Genomic DNA, 25,065 nt, shown 5'->3' on the forward strand with positions numbered 1-25,065 from the left:
GTACTTCATTCCTGCTGACACTTGGGTGAGAACCATGGAAAGGAGAACCGTTGTTAACTTTTGCTTGGCCCCTAGGTGTTCACACCTTTGAGGAGCTGTAGGACAAACTCAGTAAACTCAGAAGCTGGGATTATCTCTGAGGAAACTTCTCTATGCTCATTCCCAGACAGCCGCTCAGAGAGAGCGGCAAAATATTTAGGCTGCTCTGGTACCTTTAGGCCTTGGTTTGTGCAACCTCCACATCGGAATCCAGCTAGCATTGAACCTATTTGTCCATGTGGCACATGTGAGAGCTCCTGTGTTCGGCCAAAGATGAAGCTTTGAGTTAGGAGAGTCTGTCCCAACTGTCTCCAATTGGCAGCACAACCTTCCAAGAAGAACAGATATCCCCGTTATGGTGGTCCACAAAGATAAAGCCCCAATTACTGGAGGCCACTGGAGCCTCTTCGCCTTCATAGTCACCACCCAGCAGATACTACAGGGCAGTTAAGCCAAAGAGGCAATGTCACTAAAGAAGGCAGCTTCTCAAAGACCGAAAGGGTATAATAGCTTACACTAGGGGAAATCACTGGGATCAGATGAAAATGACTAGTGCTGAGAGCTAACGAACAGGCAAGTGAGCAGGCAGATCCGCATCTAGCCCCCCCACCCAAAAAAACTCCAACTCACAACAAATCTAACTTTCTGATGGGCAAGATTTGTTCTCTTATACAGACCTTCACCTAATGCAGCGAGTCGCAAGGAAAAGATATCTTCCAGTGGCCCCACAGTCAAAAGATACCAAGAAACTATTTTTCAGAAGTTGTGCTTGTTTAAATGTCTCGTATTTCATTACGAGGAGACCTGATCATTCATTATGCGCTGAAAAATAAGGGACTAATTAAATGTACGGATGGATTCAACATCATGTTGCGGTACATTGTTATTTTAATGTATAAAATACAATCAAAGGTTGGAAAACCTTGTCAAATGTTTTCTACATGTGTAATGATCTCACATTAATCATTCTCAATTAGATGCTTTTCTCACTAAATTATTGCAAATTTTACATGGTTCAAATTCTATAACATCCTCTGAAACAAAACAATATTTTTCCTTTGAGTAAACACAAGAAATAAGCTTGAATAAGCAAAAAAAGTATTAATTATTTCACAGATGGGGCAAATGGTAATATCGCACCTTTTCCAAAAGATCGTGAGCAGTGAGATGAATTACTGACAGCGTTAACACCCAATGGCCTCAATTGTCCTTGTAGCTGTACTGCATTCATGGCTGAGGTTGTTTGTGGACCTGAGCATACTGAGCGCGAAAACACACAAAATAAACACATTTACAGTTCAAAGCTATGACACAGTTTTAACACAAATACTCTTCACATAGTTCTTTTGACAGTTCTGTATACACATTGTTGAACAATTCGTTCAAATCATACCCGCAACACAAAGAAGGAAAATGTAGGACCACATAACAAAAAAACACCAGGTCTTACTAACTTGCACCCTAAGGCAATTTATTTTACACAGATCCTGATTACAACTGGACCCCATTTGGGCACAAATGTGACTTCAGGCCCAAAATGGAAGTACAAGAAGTCGGGTGCAAACTGCTGCCCCTGACGTGGCTAAATGCCCACCTGGTTTTCACTAGATAAAACATAATGCAATTTGGGGAGGAGGTGTGCGCATGGTGTAAAATGCTGGTTTGTAATAGTCTGTAAATGGTAATTCATGTGGAATTTGCACATATTCTCATCATTAATTACCACATCACACATAAGTGTAAATTGGCGGATGTTCAATTTCCATCGGCATTGTAGACCAGTTGTAATCAGACTTATAATGTAAAAGTGCTATTGCGCTTCATAATTTCTTTTTTTGTGGCAGACGAAAAGAAGCATAATAGCACCCTTTTTTTTACAATTTTTCTCAATTTATTTTGTGGCAAATTGTGGTGTTTTGCAGCATTAACAAATTGTTCCTTTTTTCCTAAGGAGACCAGAAACGAACATTGACTTCTGGTGATGTACAACAGTACTGTCTAGTTTAAAAATACACGAAATACAATTGTACACCCTTACAAGATGTACTCTGGTGCTAACTAGGAATTATTTGCATCATTCAAGGAGTGTGTCCGTAATCCACCACAATATGTGGTAACAACTACCTGAGCAGTTCTGAACCTCGGCTAATAACATTTAAAATTCTAATGGGTAGTGAAAGTAGAGCAGTACACGGTTCAAGATAAAATTAAAATTTAAGAAAACATATCTTAAAATGTCCAACATTTTATTTACAAGAAAAAGGAGAACCTAAAAGTCCTAGGGACCATCTTGAAAGAAATTACTATAAGCACAAAAAAACAATTGTGATGGTACAGGATAAGTCCAAATGAGAGTCAATTTCTTTTTTTAATTTACTTTTGCTAAACATTGGCATACGTAAACGAACCTACAACATATACTGGAATGGTAGACTATGCTTGTTGTTGGTTTAATGATGGAAGGCTTCGAGTCGCAGCCTGTTTGGATCCTGTGGGTGTCTTAATGCTATGCCGTAGCGCAGCAGCAGCTCAACGTAAGGAGGCCAGTAAGACTTCACAATTGGCACATATGGGTCATGGGGAGTAGCCAACAACTTATTCATAAGATCCTGCAAGAAAGAAATTAAAATGAGATGAGGCAGTTTCATTAAAAAAAAGTATTTATACTTAAAAGGATACAAAACTGAATATGACTATTTGCATCTATCAGGACTTTGGCAAAATGCAGTTTTTTGATTTCCCACAGAATATGTAAGTAACAAGTTAATTACCTTCTGTAATGCTTTTACTAGTGGATATTCTATCCTGTCGCAGATTCCTCATCTTAGAATACTGCCCAGCTGCCAAAATGGATCTGAAAAACATTCTTCATACCAGTGCTCCCGCATGCCACTAGGTGGCCATGCAGCTTAGCATTGCCTCCACACCACCCTAGAAGGGACAGAGTGGAGCAGCCACCCCTGTGCACCGACGTCAGTTTCTTGCCTTTTCCCTTTCTCCGCCTTCGGACGCAGAGCATCAACAATTGTTGGTACACGTGCTCTGAATACTAAGTTGGTACCTTTTTAGATGTGAAAGAGAGGCCCTTCTACAGAACATGGTTGTGGGTGGGCAGTGAGGAATCTGCTGTAAGATAAAGTATCCATCAGAAAGAGCGTTAAGAAAGGATAAAGATAAATTATTTGTTTTTTAGATGGATACTTCCAATTGAAAATTCTGCACTATGGAACAGAGAGAAAATCAGTACCTTTCTGGTGGAGGATCTGTGGAGTGGACTCAGACCAGTCTTGCAGGACTGAGCAGGCAAAATGTCTTTCCTGCCTACCCTGGCTGTTAAGGCAATAGTTCTTCGTGAAAATGTGCATTGACACCCATGTCGCAACTTGGCAGATGTCAAGGACAGGCATTCCATGTGCCTGTGGTAGCTAACCTAGCCCTGCTTGAATAGGCTCTTAGACCTTACACAGGCTGCTTAGTGGCCAGTACTTAGCAGACCTTAATGCAAAGGACAATCCACCTCGACAGAGTGCTTTACTGCATCGCTTTCCCCTTTTCTTGATTCCAAAGTTGCAGGTTCTTTACGGTTGTGAAATGATCTAGCCATGTTTCCCCCGCTGTTAGAAGACATCCTGTGCCACCTTGAGTTGTAGACACCATTCGTAAACTGCAAGGGACGGCCTACTCAGGTTGTCGGCTGTGGCATAAGCAACCCTGCTATCAGGAAATACCCCGTCGTCCCAACCACCTCCAGAGGTGCAGAACCTCCTGACATAGGACCCAGGCCCCCACTCGACCTTACTGACTGCAGAACCACATGGCGGTAATGTTGTCCTCTAAAACCAGCACCAGCATCCCCTTGATAGATGGCAGGAGGGCCTTTTAAACAAGATAAATGGACGCAACTCCAGCAGATTGATGTAAAGTAGACCATCTGCCATAAACGATAGTCCCATGATCTCCACCTCCCCTAGATGACTTCCCCAGGACAGCAGGGACGCATCTGTCACCACCGTCAGCTCTGGAGAGGGAAGAGAGCGTGAGAGGCCTGCAGCTGGACCAATTGTATTTGAGTAGCCACCACTGCAAATCTCGAGTATCGGCCAAATTATCTTTGTGCTGAGATGATAGGAACTTCAAATTCCACAACAGAGCACACAGGTACCACCTGACATAGCAGATAAGGGGGATGCAGAAGGCTATAAGGCCCAGAAGCCTCAGAGCTATTCTCACGGTAATCGAAACCGAGCCAGAAACATCAAGGCCATATCCCAAATGTCCTAAACTCGTGGTGGAGAGAAAGCCCTGAGCTCCACTGTGTCCAGGGTGTCCCAATGAATGGAAGTGTCTGTGGAAGAGTCAGGTAGGAACACCTTAGGGGTGCTAGTAAGGCTGAAGGGAAGCACAGCGAAATTAAAATCCACCGGACTACTCGAATCTCACATAATATCTGTGGGACTGCAGGACGAGTATATAAAAACAAGAGTCATGCAGATGAAAGGACACTGTACAATTGCAGGGGACCAGAGGAGAGAGAGTCCGGGGCTGTATAAACATTTTTAATTTGTCTTTCTGCAGAAAGTCATTCAGAGGCCAAAGTTCCAGATTAAGGCTGAGGCCCCTGTCCTTCTTCGGAACAAGGAAACCGAATAACACCCATCTCCTCTTTCAGAGACCAGGCTCTCTTGATAGCACCCTTGGAGAGCAACACACGCTCCTCGTGTAGCAGAATGAATGGGTGCTCGCCTGAAATTTGCTTGGTGTGGAAGAAATAGCGGGCGGGGAAGACAGAAAATGCAAGTCAATCATTTTGAATGATCTGTAAGATCAGATATATCGCCAATCTGGGAGTTAATGTCAAATTCTACCAGTTGGGTATATCTCACTAACGGGAAAGTGCTTGGGTGACAGTTGTAGTAGAGGAAGAAGAAATGGAAGACTTATGGCCCACAGGCTGCCTGTCAGATCAAGTCAACGGCCTCAAAAGAACTGGGGTGTCTGCTGTACTGATGGGGAAAGCTGTCTCTATGCCAGCCCTCTGCAACAGCCTCTAAACCTTTTAAACGGATGCAGAAACTGTTTGGCAGGGGTTAACAGTCCCACTGCGTAGTCCACAGCTCTGCGGTCATTAAAGCGCTCCAACGCGGAGTAGGCCTTATCCAAAATACGGGACCCATCGAAGGGCATATCCATGAGGGAGGCCTGTATAGCGCAGATAATCTTGTGAAACGCAAACAGCATATCGATGATGGACAACACTAGTACTGACTGTTCTCCACAGGCAATCTGTAGTGTTCGGACCTACACAAATAATATTTGGTTGCGTTCTGTCCCATGAATCGTCTAGGTCAAAGAGATCCTAAGGTCTTTCAGGACTGTCAGCAAGATCTTGCTAGCCATGTCCCCCAGGCTACGCGTGCAGTGATCCTGCAAATACACAGCATTTACGGATTGCAATGCTACATTGGCAGAAGAAAATATGTCTGTGACGAAAGTCTAAATCCTCTTTGACACCATCCCTCGAGTGGGGTGTAATGAATTAGGATACGCCTTACTGTCAAGGCCTGTATGAAAGCTCTCTGGGGTGGGGTGATTGCTGAAATAAATCCAGTTCATCAGTTGCCCATCTGTGAGATCTAGCCATTAACCTCTTAACACTGCCAGGCAAGAACAAGACTTCGACTTAGTGGCCATCAAAGGCTCAACTTAAGCTAGCTGCAATTCTAGTGCCTCAGCTGCCCTCTGGACCACCAGAGCAAATGAGGCACTCTGCTGGACCAAGTGGTGAGTCAATCTCTGTCTCTGGTGAGGTGTCAAACCCACTTGCATTCTTTAAATCTATGTATAATGCATCATCAGTACAGTGAGGGGGGAGCAAGCCATCCCCATCACCATCATAATCATCAACATCCTGGTGTGCTCCTTGCTCTGGCATAGGATCAAAGTCAGACCTAAAAAGATAATAGAGCCTCTGCTGGTCCATGTGATTTAGCACAGGCACTGGGTTAAAGGTTGCATGATGAACATTTGCGATTTTGTAGTGTGACATCAGTTGGGCTCAAGCCAATGTGGGTTTGTTGTTCAACATTGGCAACAGCACTGGATTCTCTGGGAACAGTATGGATCTCGGGCCAGAGTAGAAGTCTGCACCGGGGCCAGGATGCACCCAAGTAACACGTCAGAAAGGGACAGACTATGCCAGGGAAGGACTAGCTGGTAGTAACCAAATTTGAGGGCCCTGAGGTTCCATGAGGCCAAAAGATGCACCAAAGGGAGCTGAAAGCTCAGCAAACATTTGGAGAGTGGCCTAGTTGAAGGCCTCGATCTGCTGTGGTATCAACGATGGCCCAAAATATCTGGGAAGAGTCAGGAGGAGCTGAGGTATCAGTTACACAGCCAGAGCCCTAGATGGGGTGCAAATGACATAGTGATGCACTTCTGCTTTCTCTCTGAAGTCTAAGTGGTGGGATGGAGTCGAGCCCTGCTTTGATTTCTTATGCTTGTGCTTGGACTTCGACTTATCGGAGGACTTCGAGTGCATAGCTGAACGATCAAGACAGCGGCTTCGGGACCGAGCCCACACCCACAACTTGGATTGTGAGTGCAAGTTATGAGAAGCCCACAACTTCTTGTTTGGTATCACACAGCTACGCTTCCCAGTTTCAGATCACCTTTAGGAGTATGAGATACACTTACTGCCCAAATAATGTGTGACCCAAGCCTACACAGCAAAGATGCACGTTATGCTGGTCCGTGACCAACATCTGCTATCTATAGTACAAGCATGGTCTGAAACCTGTTGTTTTAGGTGGGGACATAGCTCACTAGCACACTGGCTGAGGTCCTTGAAAAAAATTGACAATGTTGGGATTGGAGCGCTGGATTCATGTCGAATGGCATGGAAAGAAAGGAACTCATAACAGCGAGCAGGCTGGTGCTTAAAACACAGCTCTGCTGTAAGTTCCATAGCACTATGGAGTCAGCACAGAGCTCCACAACACCACCTACCTGTGTGCTGGAGCACTGCTATTGAGAAGGTTTTCTAGATTTAGTCTGGCATCTGGGAGTATCCTAAGGTGAGGAATCCGCAGTTAGAAGTATCTAGCAGATAAGGTTTTTATTTATTCGAAGTGTTTGAGAAAAATTGTAAATGAGTCACTAAGGAAGAGGGGGAAGGGGATGGCGGGGCAAAACATCTTCTGAGGATTGCAACCTGCATAAAATCACAATAATGTTTGCTAGGGGGACTTTTACTATATCTTTCACTTGTCGACACTTGGGCCTTTTGAAAGAGGTAACTGCCTAATTTTGAGACCGCAAACACAAAGAAGGTATAAGAACCAGTTACTTACCTTCTTTAATGCTCTTTTTGCTAGAGACTCTAGCTGCAGATTCCTCACCTTTTGAGTATTTCCCAGGTATCAGACTGGATCTGGAAACTTTTCAGCAGTACCGCAGTATGTCATCAGGTGGTGCAGTGGGGATCCGCAAAGATGCCGTTCCGCTTAGAAAATGACATGCGGAGCCCATATAGTTGCAACCCCTGTGCACTGACGTCAATTGCTTTCAAGGATGTCCACGCCCAAGTACACAGAGCCCCAAGAGCATATTAGTTGTAACCAGAGTGCAGATTCCTAGACTTGAGGTCTTGTTAATGGAGAGATTCAATCACCGAATGGGGACAAAGGGATGCTCGGTGAAGAAACTGCGGCTAGATAGAGCCTCTACCAGAAAGAGTGTTACAGACTTTAAGCAACTTGTTCTTCCGATAGAGACTTCTAGTAGGAGATTCCTCACCTTTTGAATAGACATGAAAGCAGTACTTATTTGGAGGTAGGTTTGTGAATGGAGGGACGCCCATGTAGCTGCATGGCAAATGTCTGGGACAAAAATTACACGTGCCAATGCAGTGATATCATCTTTGGCCCTGGTAGAATGAGCAAGCAGTCCTCCGGAGGCTGCTTACTGCCTAATGCATAGCAGATCTTAATGGAACGCATGATTCGGTGGGAGATAGTTCTCTTCTGCACTGCCTTGCCTGCATTGTTCGCTCCAGAGAACCCCACAAAGAGCAGTTCGTCCACCTGGTGTTCTTTGGTACTATCATTGTAAAAGCTGAGCATCTTTTGGGATCCAATTGATGAAGCCTCTCCTTCAGAGGTGGGTGAGGTGCAGGATAGCATGCTAGGAGGGTAATTATTTGACTGACATGGAAAGGCATCGCAACTTTGGGTAGCAACAATGCTTTTGTCTGCAAGAACCAATTTGTCTGGGAATAAGGTAGTGTATGGTGGGTTAATGTATGATGGATTGACAAAAAGAGCTTGAAGCTCACTCACACGATGTGCCAATGTGATGGCGATGAGGGACACTGTCTTAATAGTAGGGAGCTGTTAAGGACAGCTGTGAAGTGTGTTCAAGAGAGTGCACATTAGTTAAGTACAGACCAGATTGGGGGCGCTAGGTGGCGCAAGACCAAGATGGCCGCACGCCAGCGAGGTTCTGAACACTTGGCAGCATGATATTGCATTTATCTTACTCTAAAGCTCCTCAACATTGCTGAAACAGGGCGACCGCTTTACCCTCCTGTGCTGCAATCACTCAGGTGGGGCGATCGCCGCTCTGCGGCCCTTTTCGGAGTTTCTGGGGGCGGATCTAGTTGGAAGGGAGGTGCGGGAGCTGCCTTGCCTGATGAACTGCACGGACTCCCCTGCTACGCAAGACCAGGGTCCTATGTGGTTGCGGGCCCGACCGCGTCCATCTTATTGGCGCTCTTGCCCACAACCTGCAAACGCTGAGACAGGCTGCCTCCCTGCCCTCCCATGCGGTGCTGCCCGTGACCTGTAGACGATGTGCCTACCTGTCCTCACCTGCAGTGCTGTCCACGACCTGCAGACACGGTGAAGAGCTGCCTCTCTGTCCTCGCCAGAAGTGCCTGTGCTGTCTTTTGGTCGGCTGCGGCGGAGGTGGTGTGCACAGCAGCCGACCCCGTTCCTCCGCCCCTGGATCCCCTCCGGTGCCAAGTTGACGGCCTGAGGACACATTGCTGATTTTTCTGAGCGGACCGGTGAGTCGAGGGAGCGCCGCTTCATTACTGCCGGCAGCGACGGTGACAGTCGCCTTTCTGCACATAGCTAAGCCTTGGCCATTGCCTGGCACTGCCTGCTGCATTTTGACGGGAATCACTGACTCGTGCTCTGAGGAGACTGGACGCCGTTGGGATTACTCATCCTGGAGGACAGTTGGCTCTTCTGGCCATTGTAGCTGGGAGATTAGAGTTCTCTGCAGACGGCCATTGTGGGGCTCATTTCCTTTGAGGCCCTATTGCTTTCCTCATTGGGTGCCATCCTGCAGTGCAGTGCTTGCGGTGCTCTGATCCTCTGCCCTACTGTGTTAAGGACTCGTTCCTGCTTGCATAGTTCCACTCTTCTGGGAGGTTTGCTTTATTGTGCCACCCTGCTGGCTGTACTCTGAATCCACCCTTACATATTTCAAGGTAATCGACTACAGAGTCAGTTGGACCCCGCCGCTATCCGTGCTCTTACATTTGGGCCTTGGACAGGTCCTTACGTGACAGGCTACGACCCTCCACCTGCCTGGCACTCTCTTCAGGGCGCTTTCCTCCATACCTCTGCGTACTCCTTGGACAGGGCACAGCAGCGCTGTACGTCTATCATCTACTCCATCATTCCCTGCGAGATCGGTGGTACTAAACCCTTGACGGTCGGAGGGGCGGTGTCTCTGCCATCATGTGTAAGACGGACAGCCGCCAGCACAAGTTGGTTTTCGTGGCCAGGAAGGCGGTCACAGGTCCAACCCGGAGGACTCTGTCCCATCCAGCGGCAAACAGGTACAGATACAGTCTCCGGAGCCTGAGGTGGAGGTCACAACATGGCTCCTCGCTATGCAGCACAGTCTCTGGCAAAATGGATACTATGAATATCCGGCTGGACTTTTTAATACAGAAGGTTGATAAACATGATGAACAAATCAAAGAAGCGGAACGGCCTATCTCAGATACCGAGGACACCACCTCACAATTACAGCTTCAAGTGTCGTAAATGGATAGGCTGCTCAAGGTTATTGCGGTACAAAAGAGATAGTCACAGTGGAAAATATTCACAATGCATCAACAGCCAACACATGGTCTATGAAATAAGAATATGACAACACCAAATAGCTCATACAATAAATGATTGTGATTTAATAAATATCACAGGGATTGTCAGTAGATCAAGGGCTCAACAGATAGACTGTATATCAAATTTGGCATTTAATAGAATCAGGTGCATACAACGTGAAGTGACGAGTGCGCAGTTGGGATGAGTGCAGGGGTTGTGCAAGGGAAGGTGGTGCATATATATACATCAACATTCAGTGGTGACAAGCTATCCTGCCAGATTTCTGGCAAACACAAAAATGTGAAATCATAAACAACAGATGCAGATATAAATTCTCTGTCATCCAGGTTTCATATACAAGAGAGGAAAATGTCTACGTTTCGACCAGTATGGGGACCATCAGAATGAACGTCTTGGAAGTGGGGTCTTCATCAGGACCAAGAGGGGTGAGAAGGGCACCTATGGATAATGGTATGTGATTAGTAAGGTGTGTCTCACCAAGAAGACACCTTACCAACAGGTTAGTTAGGGTATGATTTACCGGTGACAGCAAGAAATCTTCAAGCTGGAATGTGGTGATATGGGCCTACGAAGATCCTACAGGGGGAGAGAAAGGAGACATACAGAATCCGCTAGGGTCAGTGTTCAAACTAGTGGAATAGAGGAGTACAACATAGGGCAAGAATGGCCTGACACTTACTCACGGTTGGTACAATAGTCACGTGTGGAGTGAGCCAAGGGTTTGCAGTAACCTATGGTAGCGGATGTATCCGTAATGAAGGAGCAAAGGTTCAAAAGTAACCTGTAGCTGCAAAAGGAAGAAGTTTCCGGTCAGTGAAAGCTAAGCATGTAGGTAGTAAAAAGGCAATCTGACAATCTCTGAATACTAATGGCACCGCACCTGCAAACCAGGGCTGAGGGTCACTTGTGAGGTAGCGTGGCAGATAATTTAGCTGCAGTTCCAAGAAACTATGGGGCACAACAAGCGATGACAAATTACAGTGCGCGTCGAGGTGCAAAATACTGTGACTAAGATAGCTGCCCTAACTTGAGGTAAGCTCAACCGTGGGACGTCTAATGCTTCAACAGCTATGCCACATGTCATGCCAGAAGAAACCAGGACTAAGACATGGCGAGGCCTGTGTGCGTTTAAATACACAAAATCTATAATAGGGCAGACAACTCAAAAGGTCAAATGCCGAATACTGCAGCACTGCAGTAGGATAAGATGCAGCGCCATTGGAGCCTCCATGGTAGAACACTTTCAAGTGCTAAACCATCCCCCAGAATCCATGAAATGGTTGGTCATTGAAGCAATCGCACTTGGAATCAGGGGAGGTGATTTGGGCTTAATTTTTAACACTAGGGAATGTAAGTGGATGGATCGCTTTAACTCTGTACAAAATGGCCTCAATGAGATGGATGTAACATATGCCCAATTATCCTTACTGAATGGACAGTAATGTACATGCTTCCTCCACCACATGCCACAATCTAGGCCTAATTGTGCTACATAGAATGTATGTCTGTCAAACAGGACAGTAAGGTGTACCATCATACTTAAACAGTGCCACAGTGTGGTAATAACACCTACTTCAGTAACTGCTCTACTGTTAGAATGTGCGCCAACCAAGTTGGACAGCCACATCTACTGTGTATTGTGAACTGTGCTGCACTGATTTGCTCTGTCTAGCAGGGATACTTGTAGCATTTCTGTTGACTTATGATTTATGGACATTGATGTTGATCTGCAATAGCCTTTTATGTAATCTCATTCACTTTTACATTTTTGCAATGGGTCGGATGCCCTAATTGTTTATTGTAATTTTTAGTTATGTCCTTCTCCAGAACATGATGTTGACTGAATTGTGATATTGGCAATTCCATCTTTCCCTTGCCCTGTGCTGCCTTGTAAATCATTATTAGAATGACCTCTGAAATCCCCGGAAACATCCTGACATGTTTTCAGCTCTGGGATCGATATTCTGCCTTCTTAAGGTCACCGGCAAAGCTACGATCCGTCATTTACTGGGGAAATACGTGCCCTACGTGCACTCTGTAACTCAGTATTTAAACCTGACACGTGACAACTTTCAGTGTTAGCTGTGAGAAGTCTCGACGCTGCCTTGAGGTATGTGCACCTCTCCCCTCCTCCCTTTCAGCTTCGACGAATGCCTCACACGCGCTCTGCACTGTCCCTTGGACTTACACAGTGTCTTTTCATAGTCAATTAAGCGGTTATTTATTTATTTATTTCATTTCTAGAGCGCTCAATCACCTAACATGCATCCAGGCGCTGGCAAACTCAAAGTACATGGTAGAGAAACGTGCAGAAGAGCGACAAGGGTGGAAAACCACCCAAAATACAGCCCTTAAATTTTCGGAAACATCAAAGTTTTTAGTCTTCTTCTGAAGAGAAAGAGATCACTAACTTGTCTCAGTCTCAGAGGAAGCCCATTCCACAATCTGGCTGCAGCAACCGTAAAGGTTCTGCCAGCCGTTCTCACTTTCCTAAACCTCTTGACTAATCTTGCCGAGGCGGAATGGAGGTTTCTAGCTGGAACATACCACTCAAATTTCCTCTGCAACGAGACAGGGTCCAACCCATGCAGGGCTTTAAACACTAGGCAGAGGGACTTAAATCCTCTGCCCCACCGGGAGCCAGTGCAGTTCTGACAGAGCCCAAAAGGAAGAGGTCCTTCTAGGTTCTATTTTAACACTTAACACGCGCTGTGTGGTGTCTCCGGCCCCTGCGGAGGTCGGCTTGCAGAGCTAATTAAGCCTTCCCGGCTCTGAGAATTTAACTTTATGACGCGCTCCGCATGATTTCTGATTAGTGACTTGGTACTTCTTCACCGTTTGGCCCATTGTTTTTAAATGTCTCCGCTTTTGTGTATTTAAACGCACACAGGCTTTGCCATGTTTTAGTCCTGGTTTCTCCTGGCATGACGTGGCATAGCTGTTGAAGCATTAGACGTCCCACGTTTGAGCTTCCCTCACGTTAGGGCAACTATCTTAGTCACAGTATTTTGCACCTCGATGTGCTGCAATTTTTCAGCGCTTGGCGTGCCCCATAGTTTCTGCAGTTAAATTATCTGTCACGCTACCTCACAAGTGACCCTCAGCCCTGGTTTGCAGGTGCGCTGCCATTAGTATTCAGAGACTGTCAGATCGCTTTTTACTACCCACATGCTTGGGTTTCACTGACCGGAAACTTCTTCCTTTTGCAGCTACAGGTTACTTTTGAACCTTTGCTCCTTCATTACGGATAAATCCGCTACCTTAGGTTACTGCAAACCCTTGGCTCACACCACACGGACTATTGTACAAACCGTAAGTGTCAGGCGTTTCCTACTCTATGTTGTACTCCTCTAATCGACTAGTTTGAACACTGACCCTAGCGGATTCTGTATGTCTCCTTTCTCTTGCCCCCTGTAGTAGCCTCATAGGCCCACATCACCACATTCCAGCCCGAAGATTTCTTGCTGTCACCGGTAGATCATACCCTAATTAACCTGTTAGTTGGATGTATTCTTCGTGGACACACCTTACTATTCACATACCATTATCCATAGGTGCCCTTCTCCCCCCTCTTGGTCCTGATGAAGACCCCACTTCCAGGACGTTTAATCTGCTGGTCACAATAGGGGTCGAAACGTCAACATTTTCCTTTCTTGTATATCAAACCTGGATGACAGAGTATTTACATCTGCATCTTTTGTTTATGATTTCGCATTTTTGTATTTGCCAGATATCTGGCAGGATAGGTTGTCACCACTGAATGCTGATGCATATATATGCACCACCTTCCCTCTGCACACCACCTGCACTCATCCTAACTGCGCACTCGTAACTTCACGTTGTATGCACCTGATTCTATTAAATGCCAAATGTGATATACAGTCTATCTGTTGAGCCCTTGATCTACTGACAATCCCTGTGATATTTATTAAATCACAATCATTTATTGTATGAGCTATTTGGTGTTGTCATATTCTTATTTCATAGACCATGTATTGGCTGTTGATGCATTGTGAACATTTTCTACTGTGACTATCTCGTTTGTACCACTATTTACCCGAGTCCAGTGGTCTAATGGTTCACCCCATTGATACATAACTCAAGGTTATTGCAGCAAAGAATGAGGATTTGGAGGCTCGCAGCCGCCGCCGCAACAACATCCCGATTATGGGCATTGCAGAAAGTACAAACACGGACCGCATGGAGGACTGTGTGGAGCGCCTCTTGAGGGGTGCGTGTGGTGATGGGGCCTTCTCATCGCAGCTCGTTGTGGAGCGGGCACATCGCTCCCTGGGCCCTCGCCCCCACTCCTGGCTGTTAAGCAAAAACGTCGAAAAGTGCAGATAGAGTTTACCTTCATGTACCCGATGCGCCTACGGATATCCTACCAGGGCAAACACACCATATGCTTCAATCCAAAGCAGACAGAGGACTTCCTTAAATCCATCAACCGAAGATCGCCGACTCACCTCTGACCCCTACGAATCCTGGGCTTTTTCTCCTGCTGAGGACTGATCCATAGGAGGTCATGGTCCCCTGTAATATCTCTTCTACAGTTCACGCCCTTTGCCAGGACAGTTATCACCAGGCATTCAGACGCTGAGGCGGCATTGGGCCTGGCTTTTGTGACTACGCTTATGTCACTCGTCTCCAAAATTCCTGAATGGCTTCAGCGCAGACTGGGCAGATAAGTGCAACATTCTTTATGTGCTCTCCACATGTTGGGTAAATGGCTGTGATACATGTTTAGAGTGCTAGTTCTGAACTCTGCCAAGTACCCTCCTGTTCTATTTTATTACATCCCCACTACAGTGCCTTGCAGCTCATGAGAGACCGGAGGATTCCATGACCCACTGGTGACCCCCACAATGGGAGAACCCCCTTAATATACTGGACTTTTATACTTGTTGAACTTGTTCGAACTGGACTATAATGTAGCAAGTTCCATGGCAGTGGGGTGGGCGATATCTTACCGGCACGATTGGCGTGCTGTTGTGGGTAGGGGCGGGATGGGGATTATTGTTGCTGTTTTTTGTTAGGTATGAATCAACAGATCATTATGCCAGAATACATTGATGTAGACACCTGTAGTGCACACCATCATGCTGCTCCAAGCGACCACTTCCCTCTTCCAGAAGGATGACCGCATCTCCTGAACAGCTTCGCTTAAACTTGCTCACCTGGAATGTCAGAGGACTTTGTAACCCCCGTAAATGCCGGCAATTCTTGCATACCTGGACAGATATCGGATCCATATCGCTATGCTTCAAGAGACGCATGTCGACCCGCGCCTCCCTCCCCATTTTGTTAGCCGAAGGGCTGCGGAGCGTGTATTCTCCTTCTGTTCTACTTATTCCCGCGGTACTCTAATTCTAATTTTAGTCAAAAAGAACACACCTTTTATTCTAGGCGGCACTTTCAGCGACATTTTTGGTGGGAGCTGCATGCTCTGGGGCACACTGGGCACGCAGTCAGTTACACTTGTCTGTTGTTACGGGCCCAATACTGATGATCCGGACTACTTTAATACTCTTTGGGGCCACATTCTTAAAGTGGGTTCCACACATATCATTTGTGTGGGGGACTTCAACACTGTTCTCTGCCCTACTGCTGACCGGTCCAATCCTCTCCCTCATCACTACACAAAAACTCATGAAACATTAGTGCATCTGCTTTCTGATCACGGGCTGATAGATGCCTGGCGCCATGTGCACCCAGAGGGAGAGAAAGCACATATTACACTACAGCACATGCCTCCTGATCACGCCTCAATTACTGGATAGTATCCCGAGGGGTAGCTCCTTGGATTCACTCAGTTGATCACATCCCCTCGAATCTGGCGGTTAGTGCCAGAAGCGCTTTTGGACGCTGCTTTGAAGGCGTAGCTTGGGGAAGAGATATCTAACTTCTTCATTTGGAATAAAGGCTCCATCACTCATATGAGTACCCTTTGGGAGGCTTTTAAAGTAATGGTGCGTGGATTTTGCATTGCAAAAACTTTTGGAGTTCTCAGGGATATTCGTCGCAGAATGCGTTGCCTTGAAGGGGAATTAAAATTACTGGAAGCAGATCTGTGGCGGGATTCCACGGGCTCAGAAACCCGCACTTAGAGATAAACTCACAGACTATACTGACACAGCAGAGCGAGAGGTCCGCTTTCGCTGCAAATACTTCACCGCTCGCCAATATGGGGAGTGGGATAGGCCCGGTACGACGTTCACGATGGAGATCGGTCCACCCCGCTTCTCCGACTATATTCTGGATGTGGGTGATGCCTCAGGGACGCATCACAGAGAAGGTCTTGCAATATTACATACCTTCACTGAATTTTACCTGACGAGCCGAGCCCCCAGACTTTGCTTCGTTTCTAGCGATATCACCTTAGGGTGGCTAGGCTCCCTTTGAAGACGACGAGTTCACAGCAGCCATCATGCAAATGAAATCGGGTAAAGCCTCGGGCTCTGATGGCCTCCCCATTGATTTCTATAAGACTTATCTTGAACAATTAATCTCAGTGTTGCAGGCGGTATATATGGAGGCTCAGATTCTCCCTGGTTCAATGCGTGAGGCACTTATTGTTTCCCTCCCGAAACCTGAAAAACCAGTGGATCGCTGTGACTCCTATAGGCCCCTCTCCCTCATCAATACAGATGGAAAAGTTCTTGCAAAACTCCTGGCCTATCGCCTCTGCTTATTGATGGAGAAGCTGGTCCTGCCTGACCAGGCAGGCTTCATGTCTGGTAGAATGACCTCCTATAACCTCTGTACTCTTTTCTTCGTCCTGCAGACTGTGGACCCTAGTTGGCACTAGTGGCTGTTTTTTGGGACGCCACAAAGGCCTTTGATTCGGTGGAGTGGGACTACCTTTTTACTATACTTCAAAGCATGGGGCTCCCTATTGTTTTTTTAGCATGGGTTTGTCGGCTTTATTCCTCTGTCACTGCGAAGATTTTAATCAATGGACATGTTTCCGCCTCACTCGTGGAACTCGGCAGGGTTGTCCCCTGTCTCCAATCCTGTTTGCCGTTGCTATAGGGCCGCAGGCGGCAAAAATTAGACAACACCATCAGGAAAAGGCCCTGCGGTGTTTCCTCCGCCCCATCCTTATTTCAGTTTAGGCAGATGACGTTACCCTGTTTATAAAAAAATCCCCAAAAGAATCTCAATCCGATCCTCCAGGAATTTGTTCGGTTCGGAGGCCTCTCTGGTATTCATATCACAGCAGCTGCGGTGCATTTTCCTACTGATTTCCCCACAGAGGTGAAATATTTGGGAATACATGTCACCACAAATTGCGAGGAGTTGATTAGGCTCAATTACGGCCGCGCACTGGATCACATCGCTAGCAGTATCACAAGGTGGAATACCCTTCCCCTTACTATGGCGGGACGGATCTCGCTCATTAAAATGGTTGTTCTCCCCAAGCTCTTAAACGTATTTTCAAATATACCGTATGATCCGGGCAGATGGTTCTTTTATCAGCTCCGCTCAGAGCTCATAAGATTAGTTTGGGGGGGGCAAGCAACCGCGCTAGCAGTGGGAAACACTCACACCGCCCTATTCTCAGGGGGGTTTGAGGTGTCTAACTGTTGGACTTGGCCCTTTTTGCAGGTTCACCCCTAAAGTTTTTGCATTTCTCCCAGCCTTTTTCTCTGTGTAGTGTTAGTGGTTTTTGGCCGCTGGGCACTTTAGCCCTGTGGTCCATGTAAAGTGCATGCGCTCTCTGTTACGTTTAGTGGGAGTGAGAGTGGCCTGCCCTCCCATTGGAATACATGGGGGATTCCCTGCTCAGTGCGTGCCAGTGGTAATTCCTGTTATGAGAGTAGCAGTATGGTCAAGTCTGGTATGTAAGAAATTGTGAGAATAAATGCTGTGCAATGGTGTGCGCAGATTTATTATGACTGTGAGAATTGTCACTTTTAGAAGTTGGCATTTCTGTGTGCTATGTGTCCGCCTGCCTGATGTGAATTGCATGTCTGGTTTTGGAGGGACAGGGCAGGCTGAGCCAGACGTGGGTTGAATAGAGAGATCAGCAGTTGGAGTATGGGGGGGACCCTTTGATCTGAGCAGGGGAGTGCCTGGCAAGGTGAATGATGGCTCCACCTCCCACTGTGCGGCTGATGGCAGACCCCCTCTTCCTCAAAGGCAGGATGCAGCCTTGTAAACAAAGTGCTCCAGGACCACACCGAACTGGTGCTGGAGCAGTTCAGTGACTTGTGACTTTTGAGAACAAAGACTTTTGGTGGTATAAGTGACCCCATGAAATTGTTCAGTTCCATGGTGCTCTTCTAGGATGATGTGCTGTTCCTGATCGTGCAGGGGCATGCTGCTGCTGGGGCCCAGGAGGAACTGCCATGAGGGCTTGCCTCCCTGGGCCCTGCATTGCCCCCTTGATTGCTGAGGACTTTTGCTTTTGGAGCTATGGCTCCCTGCGCCCTGTGAGCGCTATATTTAATTCTTTGCTGGAGGAAGAACGTGTTGCTTCTGGATGTCAAGACGAACTGCTGTCCGTGTAACTAGAGGGAAAGGACTTTGAAACTTTCATCCTTCTTGCTGTAGCAACTACCCAAGGGCCTTAGTTGAGCTTGCCTCCTGCCGAAGTCTCAGGGACATTAGACTTCAGCCATCCGGATTCCTCTTGCAGGTGAGGCCTCTGTTGAGAATTCCAGAGCCTCTGGTTCTACTGCGGGGAACGCGGCTGAAAGTCATCGCATCGCTATTGTGGGCGGCAGCAGCTGAGGAGCTGTTGCTGCTCAGAGCCCGAATTTCCCTGTGTTACCAAAGTCGTCGTTATCGCTATTGTGGGCCGCCGCAGCTGAGGAGCTATTGCTGCGGAGAGCCCGTATTTGCCTGTGTTACCAAAATCATCGTTATCGGCATTGTGGGCCGCCGCAGCTGAGCAGCTGTTGCCGCTGAGAGCCCGCATTTGCCTGTGTTACCAAAGTCATCGTTATCGGCATTGTGGGCCGCCGCAGCTGTTGCCGCTGAGAGCCCGCATTTGCCTGTGTTACCAAAGTCATCGTTATAGCGGGCCGCCGCAGCTGAATGAATGAATGAATATTACCACATTCATTGTGATCACTATTGTGGAACGCTGCAGCTGGGGAGCTGTGGCCACCGAGTGCCCGCATTTGCCGTCCTACGAGAATCATCGCTATCTCTATTGTGGGCCGCTGCAGCTGAGGAGCTGTTCCGCTGAGTGCCCGTCTTTAAGCCCAGTACTCTCACAGCTGTGCAGCACTTAGTGACATTTAGGTCTGCGCAATTACGCACATGGATTCTGCTGCATTGGCAGCCGCCCTGACACTTTGGACATAAGGCATTTTGAGCACCGTTGAGAAGGCCCGTTGGCCAGGGGGACTGTTAGGTTTGTAGGGCGCCAGGCCCTAATGTGATGGATGTGGTGCTAGGAAATGTGATTTATGTAGTATGATATACGCACCCTGTTTTATGCCTCTAAAAGTGGTTTATGATTATGAGGTTTTGCATAATGAATTTATGTTTGAGTTATCCTCTGCTTTGGTTTATGTGAGATTATTTCCTAAGGTGAGTTATGCTTAGGAGGTTATGGTCTAATATGTTTAGGCTTATGAGGTTGGGGCAGGTTACGCCTAATGTGATACTGTGCATAATATGATTTATGTTACAGGATGATGTTGAGTCCAGTCTTTGGCAGTAATTACTGGTTGTGTTTTATACTTATTATAGTGGTCCAAGTGGCACTGTCATGTGTATATAATCCCCTGTACATATTGCCCAGTGCCAGTTGGCACAGTGTATATTGTGTGATTACTATTCTAATGTTTTTATGATGATACAATACTATTTTTAGTATAACCTTGTGTGGAGTTCGTTTTGTGGTGTGCCTAGTATGTTGTTGCTGTGTGGATTGCGCAAATGCTTTACACATGGCCTCCGGGATGAGCCTGACTGCTCATGCCAAGCTACCAGGGGGTGAGCAGGGGTTATCTTTGGTGTGTAACTCCCTTGCCCTGACTAGAGTGGTGGTTTCTGCCTGGCTTAGGCGCAAGCCCTAGCCAACCAGAAATCCCATTTCTACCACTAACTTAGAACTCTATTATATTTGTGCTCAGGCGCATTATGCCCATTATTGGTTCCATCCTCCCACATATACACCTCATGTTGCAGCAGAGCACTGGCTATCTGCTCCTATTCCACTGAATGGGGCCATAATGACTGTAGTCACACCTCGCAAATCAGATCCAACATCTGTTGACTGCACAGTCCTGGCGTGGAATCGCACTGCTCACCACTTACAAAATCCCATTTTATATTCTCCGCTGCTCCCACTTACGTCCCATTCCAAGATGCCTATACTGCAGGAAGGGGTCTTCATCAAAGCCAAAGCGAAACATAATATTAACTGTTGGGGAGACCTTTATCTCAATTGCAGCTCCTGCACCTCGCAACAGTTATTTAAAGATACGCCACCATCTCCCATGGATCTCTCTCTCTATATTCGTCTGAGAGAAGATGTCAAGTAGAATACCCCTTCCTATCCTCAAGACCCCCCTACTGTTGCTCCCTTGCACCACGTGCTTCGTGCTGACAGCTCCTCCCATCTGGTGTCCACACTCCATCATAGCTTGTATACAGAGGCAACATACACACCATGCGCATCCCGGGATAAGTGGGCTGCTGAACTCGGCCATGAAGTCGCAGACAATCAATGGCTGACCTGCTGTAGGCAAACCGAATAAGTATCTTCCAGCAGCTGGCTACGTATTATACACACTACAAATTCCTACATCGCATCTATTACACTCCCATCAAACTACATGAATACAAACTGCGCGAGACAGATCGATGCGACAGATGCAAGGTGGAGGCTGCTGACTTTTTACATCTCGTGTGAAGCTGTAACCCCGTTTTCACATACTGGCAGCGGATTCTTACTGAGCTGGAATTAATTACCTCCCTGAGACTCCCCACTTCCCCTCTTCTCGCAATTCAGGGGTACACGAGGAGCTACTAGTGGCACATCGCAAGTTTATCTCCTTTACTCTTCTTCTTGCCAGGCGACGTGCGGCCTGCCGTTGGGGGCGCAGTCGCGTACCCAAGTTCAAGGAGTGGATTAATGACCTAATACTTTGGCAGGACCAGGCAAACGCCTACGCCGAGGGGAGGTAAGGCGGCTCCTGGAGGCCCCAATGTGATTGCTATGGTTGTGTACTTCTACAAATTGTCAGAATTGTGCTGGTGTCTTTTTTGATCATGCTTGATCCGCTGTCTTTGGCATTTATCTATTCCCTCATGAACTTAATGTCTTCGAGATATTTAATAAACAAAGTTTAAAAAAAAAAGTACAGACCAGATTAAGGTACCACTGTGGCATCACAAGGGAACAATCATACGTTGTACCTTAGAAAAACTGCATCAGAACTGATGACTTAAACAAAGAGGGCTGATCTGGCAACTGTAGGAAGGTCGAAAGATAACCCTTAACCATGCCCAAAGCAAAGCCTTGCCAGACAAGAGTCAAAACAAATAACAGAATAAAAAAACATCAGTTAACTTGTCATGGTGTGGGTGGGTGGCGGACTGCCAAACTGGCATATGCTGCACCAAACTGCAAATTTGTCCCAACGGCAGGCACATACAGTTTTTGTCGAGGGAACACCTAGATGCCAAGATGACATCAACCACCTCCAGAGGTAGGTCAAAGATGTTCAGCTGTAGCTGCTCAATCTCCAATCATGAAGGTGGAGATTGCAAAGGCCCGGTGTAGAATCCTGCCCTCTTACTGCAACAGCAGATCCTCCCAGAGAGACAGCCTAAACGGAAGGTAGAATCGGTGGATCCTGTCTCCCATCGAGTGGCTGTGATCCTCAGAGGATACAGTGTTGTGTTTCTATCTAGGACCCTAATTCGATATTCCCGATGTATGCCCTTATGTGGTTATAGTAAATAGTATCCTTATAAAGGCATAAGAATCATATCCATATTTAGTAATAGCCCATGCAGTCCAAATACGGCAAGGCTACTCCCCTAGACTCCTAGAAAGTACAACGCGTTCTTTAAACAAACCAAGCCTCCAGCAGCCCGGAAATTCCCCCTTCTTTTGTTTTGATTTACACAAGAACTCCTGGAGTCCAGAAAGAACTGTTAGTTCTTAGTGACATCTTATGTCCAACCTTACGTCAAACACGGCACCTTTCAGGTATAAATATACCAACGTTGCCTTAAGCAAACACACGGTGGTTTGGAGCAGAGCGGCTATCTACTTGCCCGACGGCCAGCTGATGCGAGAGCCGAAGGAAGCCGGCCCTCCCTTGACGCACTGAGAGAGACGCTGTCTTTTCTCTTGCTGAGAAATCCAGCTCCGGTGTTTCCAGTCACCCTTGCGGGTTGCTGGGAGATCGAGTCCCGAGAGAGAGATACAAGACCTCCTACATTCTAGAACCAAGGTACGGAGCTGACTAAACCCTTAAGAGAATTCTTGATTCAGATTCTTGACAAAAACCAACTTAACTTAAACTGCAACTTACTTACTCCTTCCCACGTATTAGGCTTAGGTCAGGTACACCGGGGTAAGTGTATCTTAGAAGCACCAGTTGAGTACGTTAGTCAATGTTTTTATGTATGTATATATTTTATCCATTTTAAAGTATCATATGGCTAAGAAACCATATAAATGCTTTTACAGTATTATTTCAGAATACTCCTTTTACTGTACGCACTTTACTTTATGATAAGTATTGCAACTGTGGCAATTCATTTCTCTTGCATGAGAAAGAAGACTGCTCAATAAATAACACCTTTTATTGAAAACGCCCCTTCTCTCTATTTCTCTGCACTCTGGTGAAACTAAGTATGCACGATTGACTGAGTGAAATAGTTGTCTATTGTTTTCACACGGCTCTAGAGATATACTCTTTATTCTGCGGAAGCAAAGTTGTCATGTGTATGCGGTTATCAGAAACTAATCCCTTCTTGTCTAAATCTGGAGAGTTAACTCTTTCCTCAACATTCGAGAAAGTTTCTAGTGAACTCTGAGCTAGCTGGCAAAACTAATTAAGTCTAATATAGTCAGTAGAGACCTAGATGACCTCGGTTCTACGTCTACACTGCTGTTTATATTATTCCAATGCGCAGAGCCTATTGGGAATATAGAAACTACACTACATGGCGCCCAACGTTTGGTAAGGCGATAATCTAACGCAAGACATTAGAGTAACTCAGTCGTGCTTTTTCACACAGACCCCTTTTCCCGTAAAAACTCCAATAGACGTCTGGAGTGGGTAAAAGGTTAATATCCGCCGGAACTTAGTAGGAAGAGATTCCTATGTATTAGTTTTTGGTTTAGTCAACGTTGAAGGATACAGTGTTCAAAAATATTGTGCACCTAATCTTTGTTTCCTTGAAACTTGCTCTGCAAAGCAAAAATAACTTTCTGTCAGTAAAATGCCGGAAGGTGACGAAGAAAGAGGTGCTTTAGCAGCTCAACTTATAGCGGATGACACAAGTCTCCAAGATGAAGAAGACCCGAATCATTCTATAATCATTCCGGTAAATGTAAGAAGAACTATAACTATTAAACTTATGGAAAATGGACTATCACCGACAGGTGGTACAGTCATATTTGTGGTATAGGCCCATGAATATCGGCAGACAGAGGTATTATATTCATGGATAAATTTTCCAGCAGCACACGCTGTGACACAAGATTTCCACTATTACAAAATAGGGGAACGCCGGAAGAATACGCTCCTTTCGAGGACGTTGAAATCCCACTAACTTACCAAGAGCACCTGCTCTGGTTTAATGGCGCCCTAAAACATCAAAATCACATCACCAGGCTAGGTCCACTAGGTAGACCAGGAGCCACGTGGCCGGTTCTAGCCGGCTACACACCACATCCTGACATTGGAAAAATGTCAAGCGAAGAACTCTTAGTTAAACTAAAAGAATTAACAAAGGCATATAGAGAATTAGTTCCATTGGCTATGGACAATATAACATACCTCCAGAAATTGAAAGAAACAGATATAGTAGAACAACCTTTTGAACTTGCCAGAATCATAGAAAAATCCTATGAAAAACTAGGTAGAGATAGTTTGGGTGGGAAACCAGTACAACCCCAACTACTTGAAAATCCTGAAAAAACATTTATTAAAAATAATCTAAACACTCTAAAAAAGAGTTGGGAGGGTAATAAACAATCCACTCCCAGAGAAAAACGATTCCAGTCCAGAGGAAGGTCTCCTCAACGGAGAGATAGATCTCCAGAACGAGGTGGCAAGTCTCCCCAAAGGGAGCCCTCTGAGAAAAGATACAACCTTAGAGATTGGGATAAATTAAGAAAACCTGACAGATATCAAGATATTGATACACGTCCCTCTCGATCTTTTTAGACTTCCTCACAGAAATCGGAAAGAAGAGGACGGTCAGAACACAAAGAAGAGCACGTCAAGTCCAAAGACAAGGAACCTGCTCATCAAAGTAAAAATTTCAATTTCCAAGAAAGAAGGTATCCAGTATTAAAATAAAACATGCCGAGGATACTGAGGACACAACTGAAAAACGGAGAGTGGGCCCAGACAATGCTAGAAAGCGCAGCAGAAGTAACCATAGCTCACAAGATCCTGATGAATCTTCTGGAGACAGTGGACACGAATGAATACATTCAGGTGGAAACTGCAGACACCAGAGTTAGCAAACCCCATAAATTATACGAAATAACATTGCGTATAGAGGGGGACAAGACTAGGAAAGTAAGGGGTCTCTTTTGGGATAACCTTTCGAAAGGCTATGACATCCTGTTAGCTGAGAAAGACTGGCCACCAGAGTTTGTCAGGGAGTGCCCTCATGGTGAAGAAATGATTATGCCTGCCTTCTCAAATCACATTCCAATTCATAAAAAATA

The 25,065-nt window shown here is 46.1% G+C and overlaps 1 protein-coding gene across 1 annotated transcript in view; it reads right to left on the reverse strand.

Annotated features, from left to right (window-relative positions):
- Positions 1–904: 904 nt before the first annotated feature.
- Positions 905–25,065, reverse strand: part of CENPK (centromere protein K) — a 471,484-nt gene continuing 447,323 nt past the window's right edge. The window contains exon 11 of the mRNA XM_078675154.1: positions 905–2,648. Within this exon, the coding sequence (XP_078531280.1) occupies positions 2,490–2,648 (159 nt within the window). The 3' untranslated portion in view covers positions 905–2,489. The remainder of the gene's footprint in view (positions 2,649–25,065) is intronic.

This window comes from Lissotriton helveticus, chromosome 2_1 (assembly GCF_964261635.1).
Source record: "Lissotriton helveticus chromosome 2_1, aLisHel1.1, whole genome shotgun sequence".
NCBI classification, from domain to species: domain Eukaryota; kingdom Metazoa; phylum Chordata; class Amphibia; order Caudata; family Salamandridae; genus Lissotriton; species Lissotriton helveticus.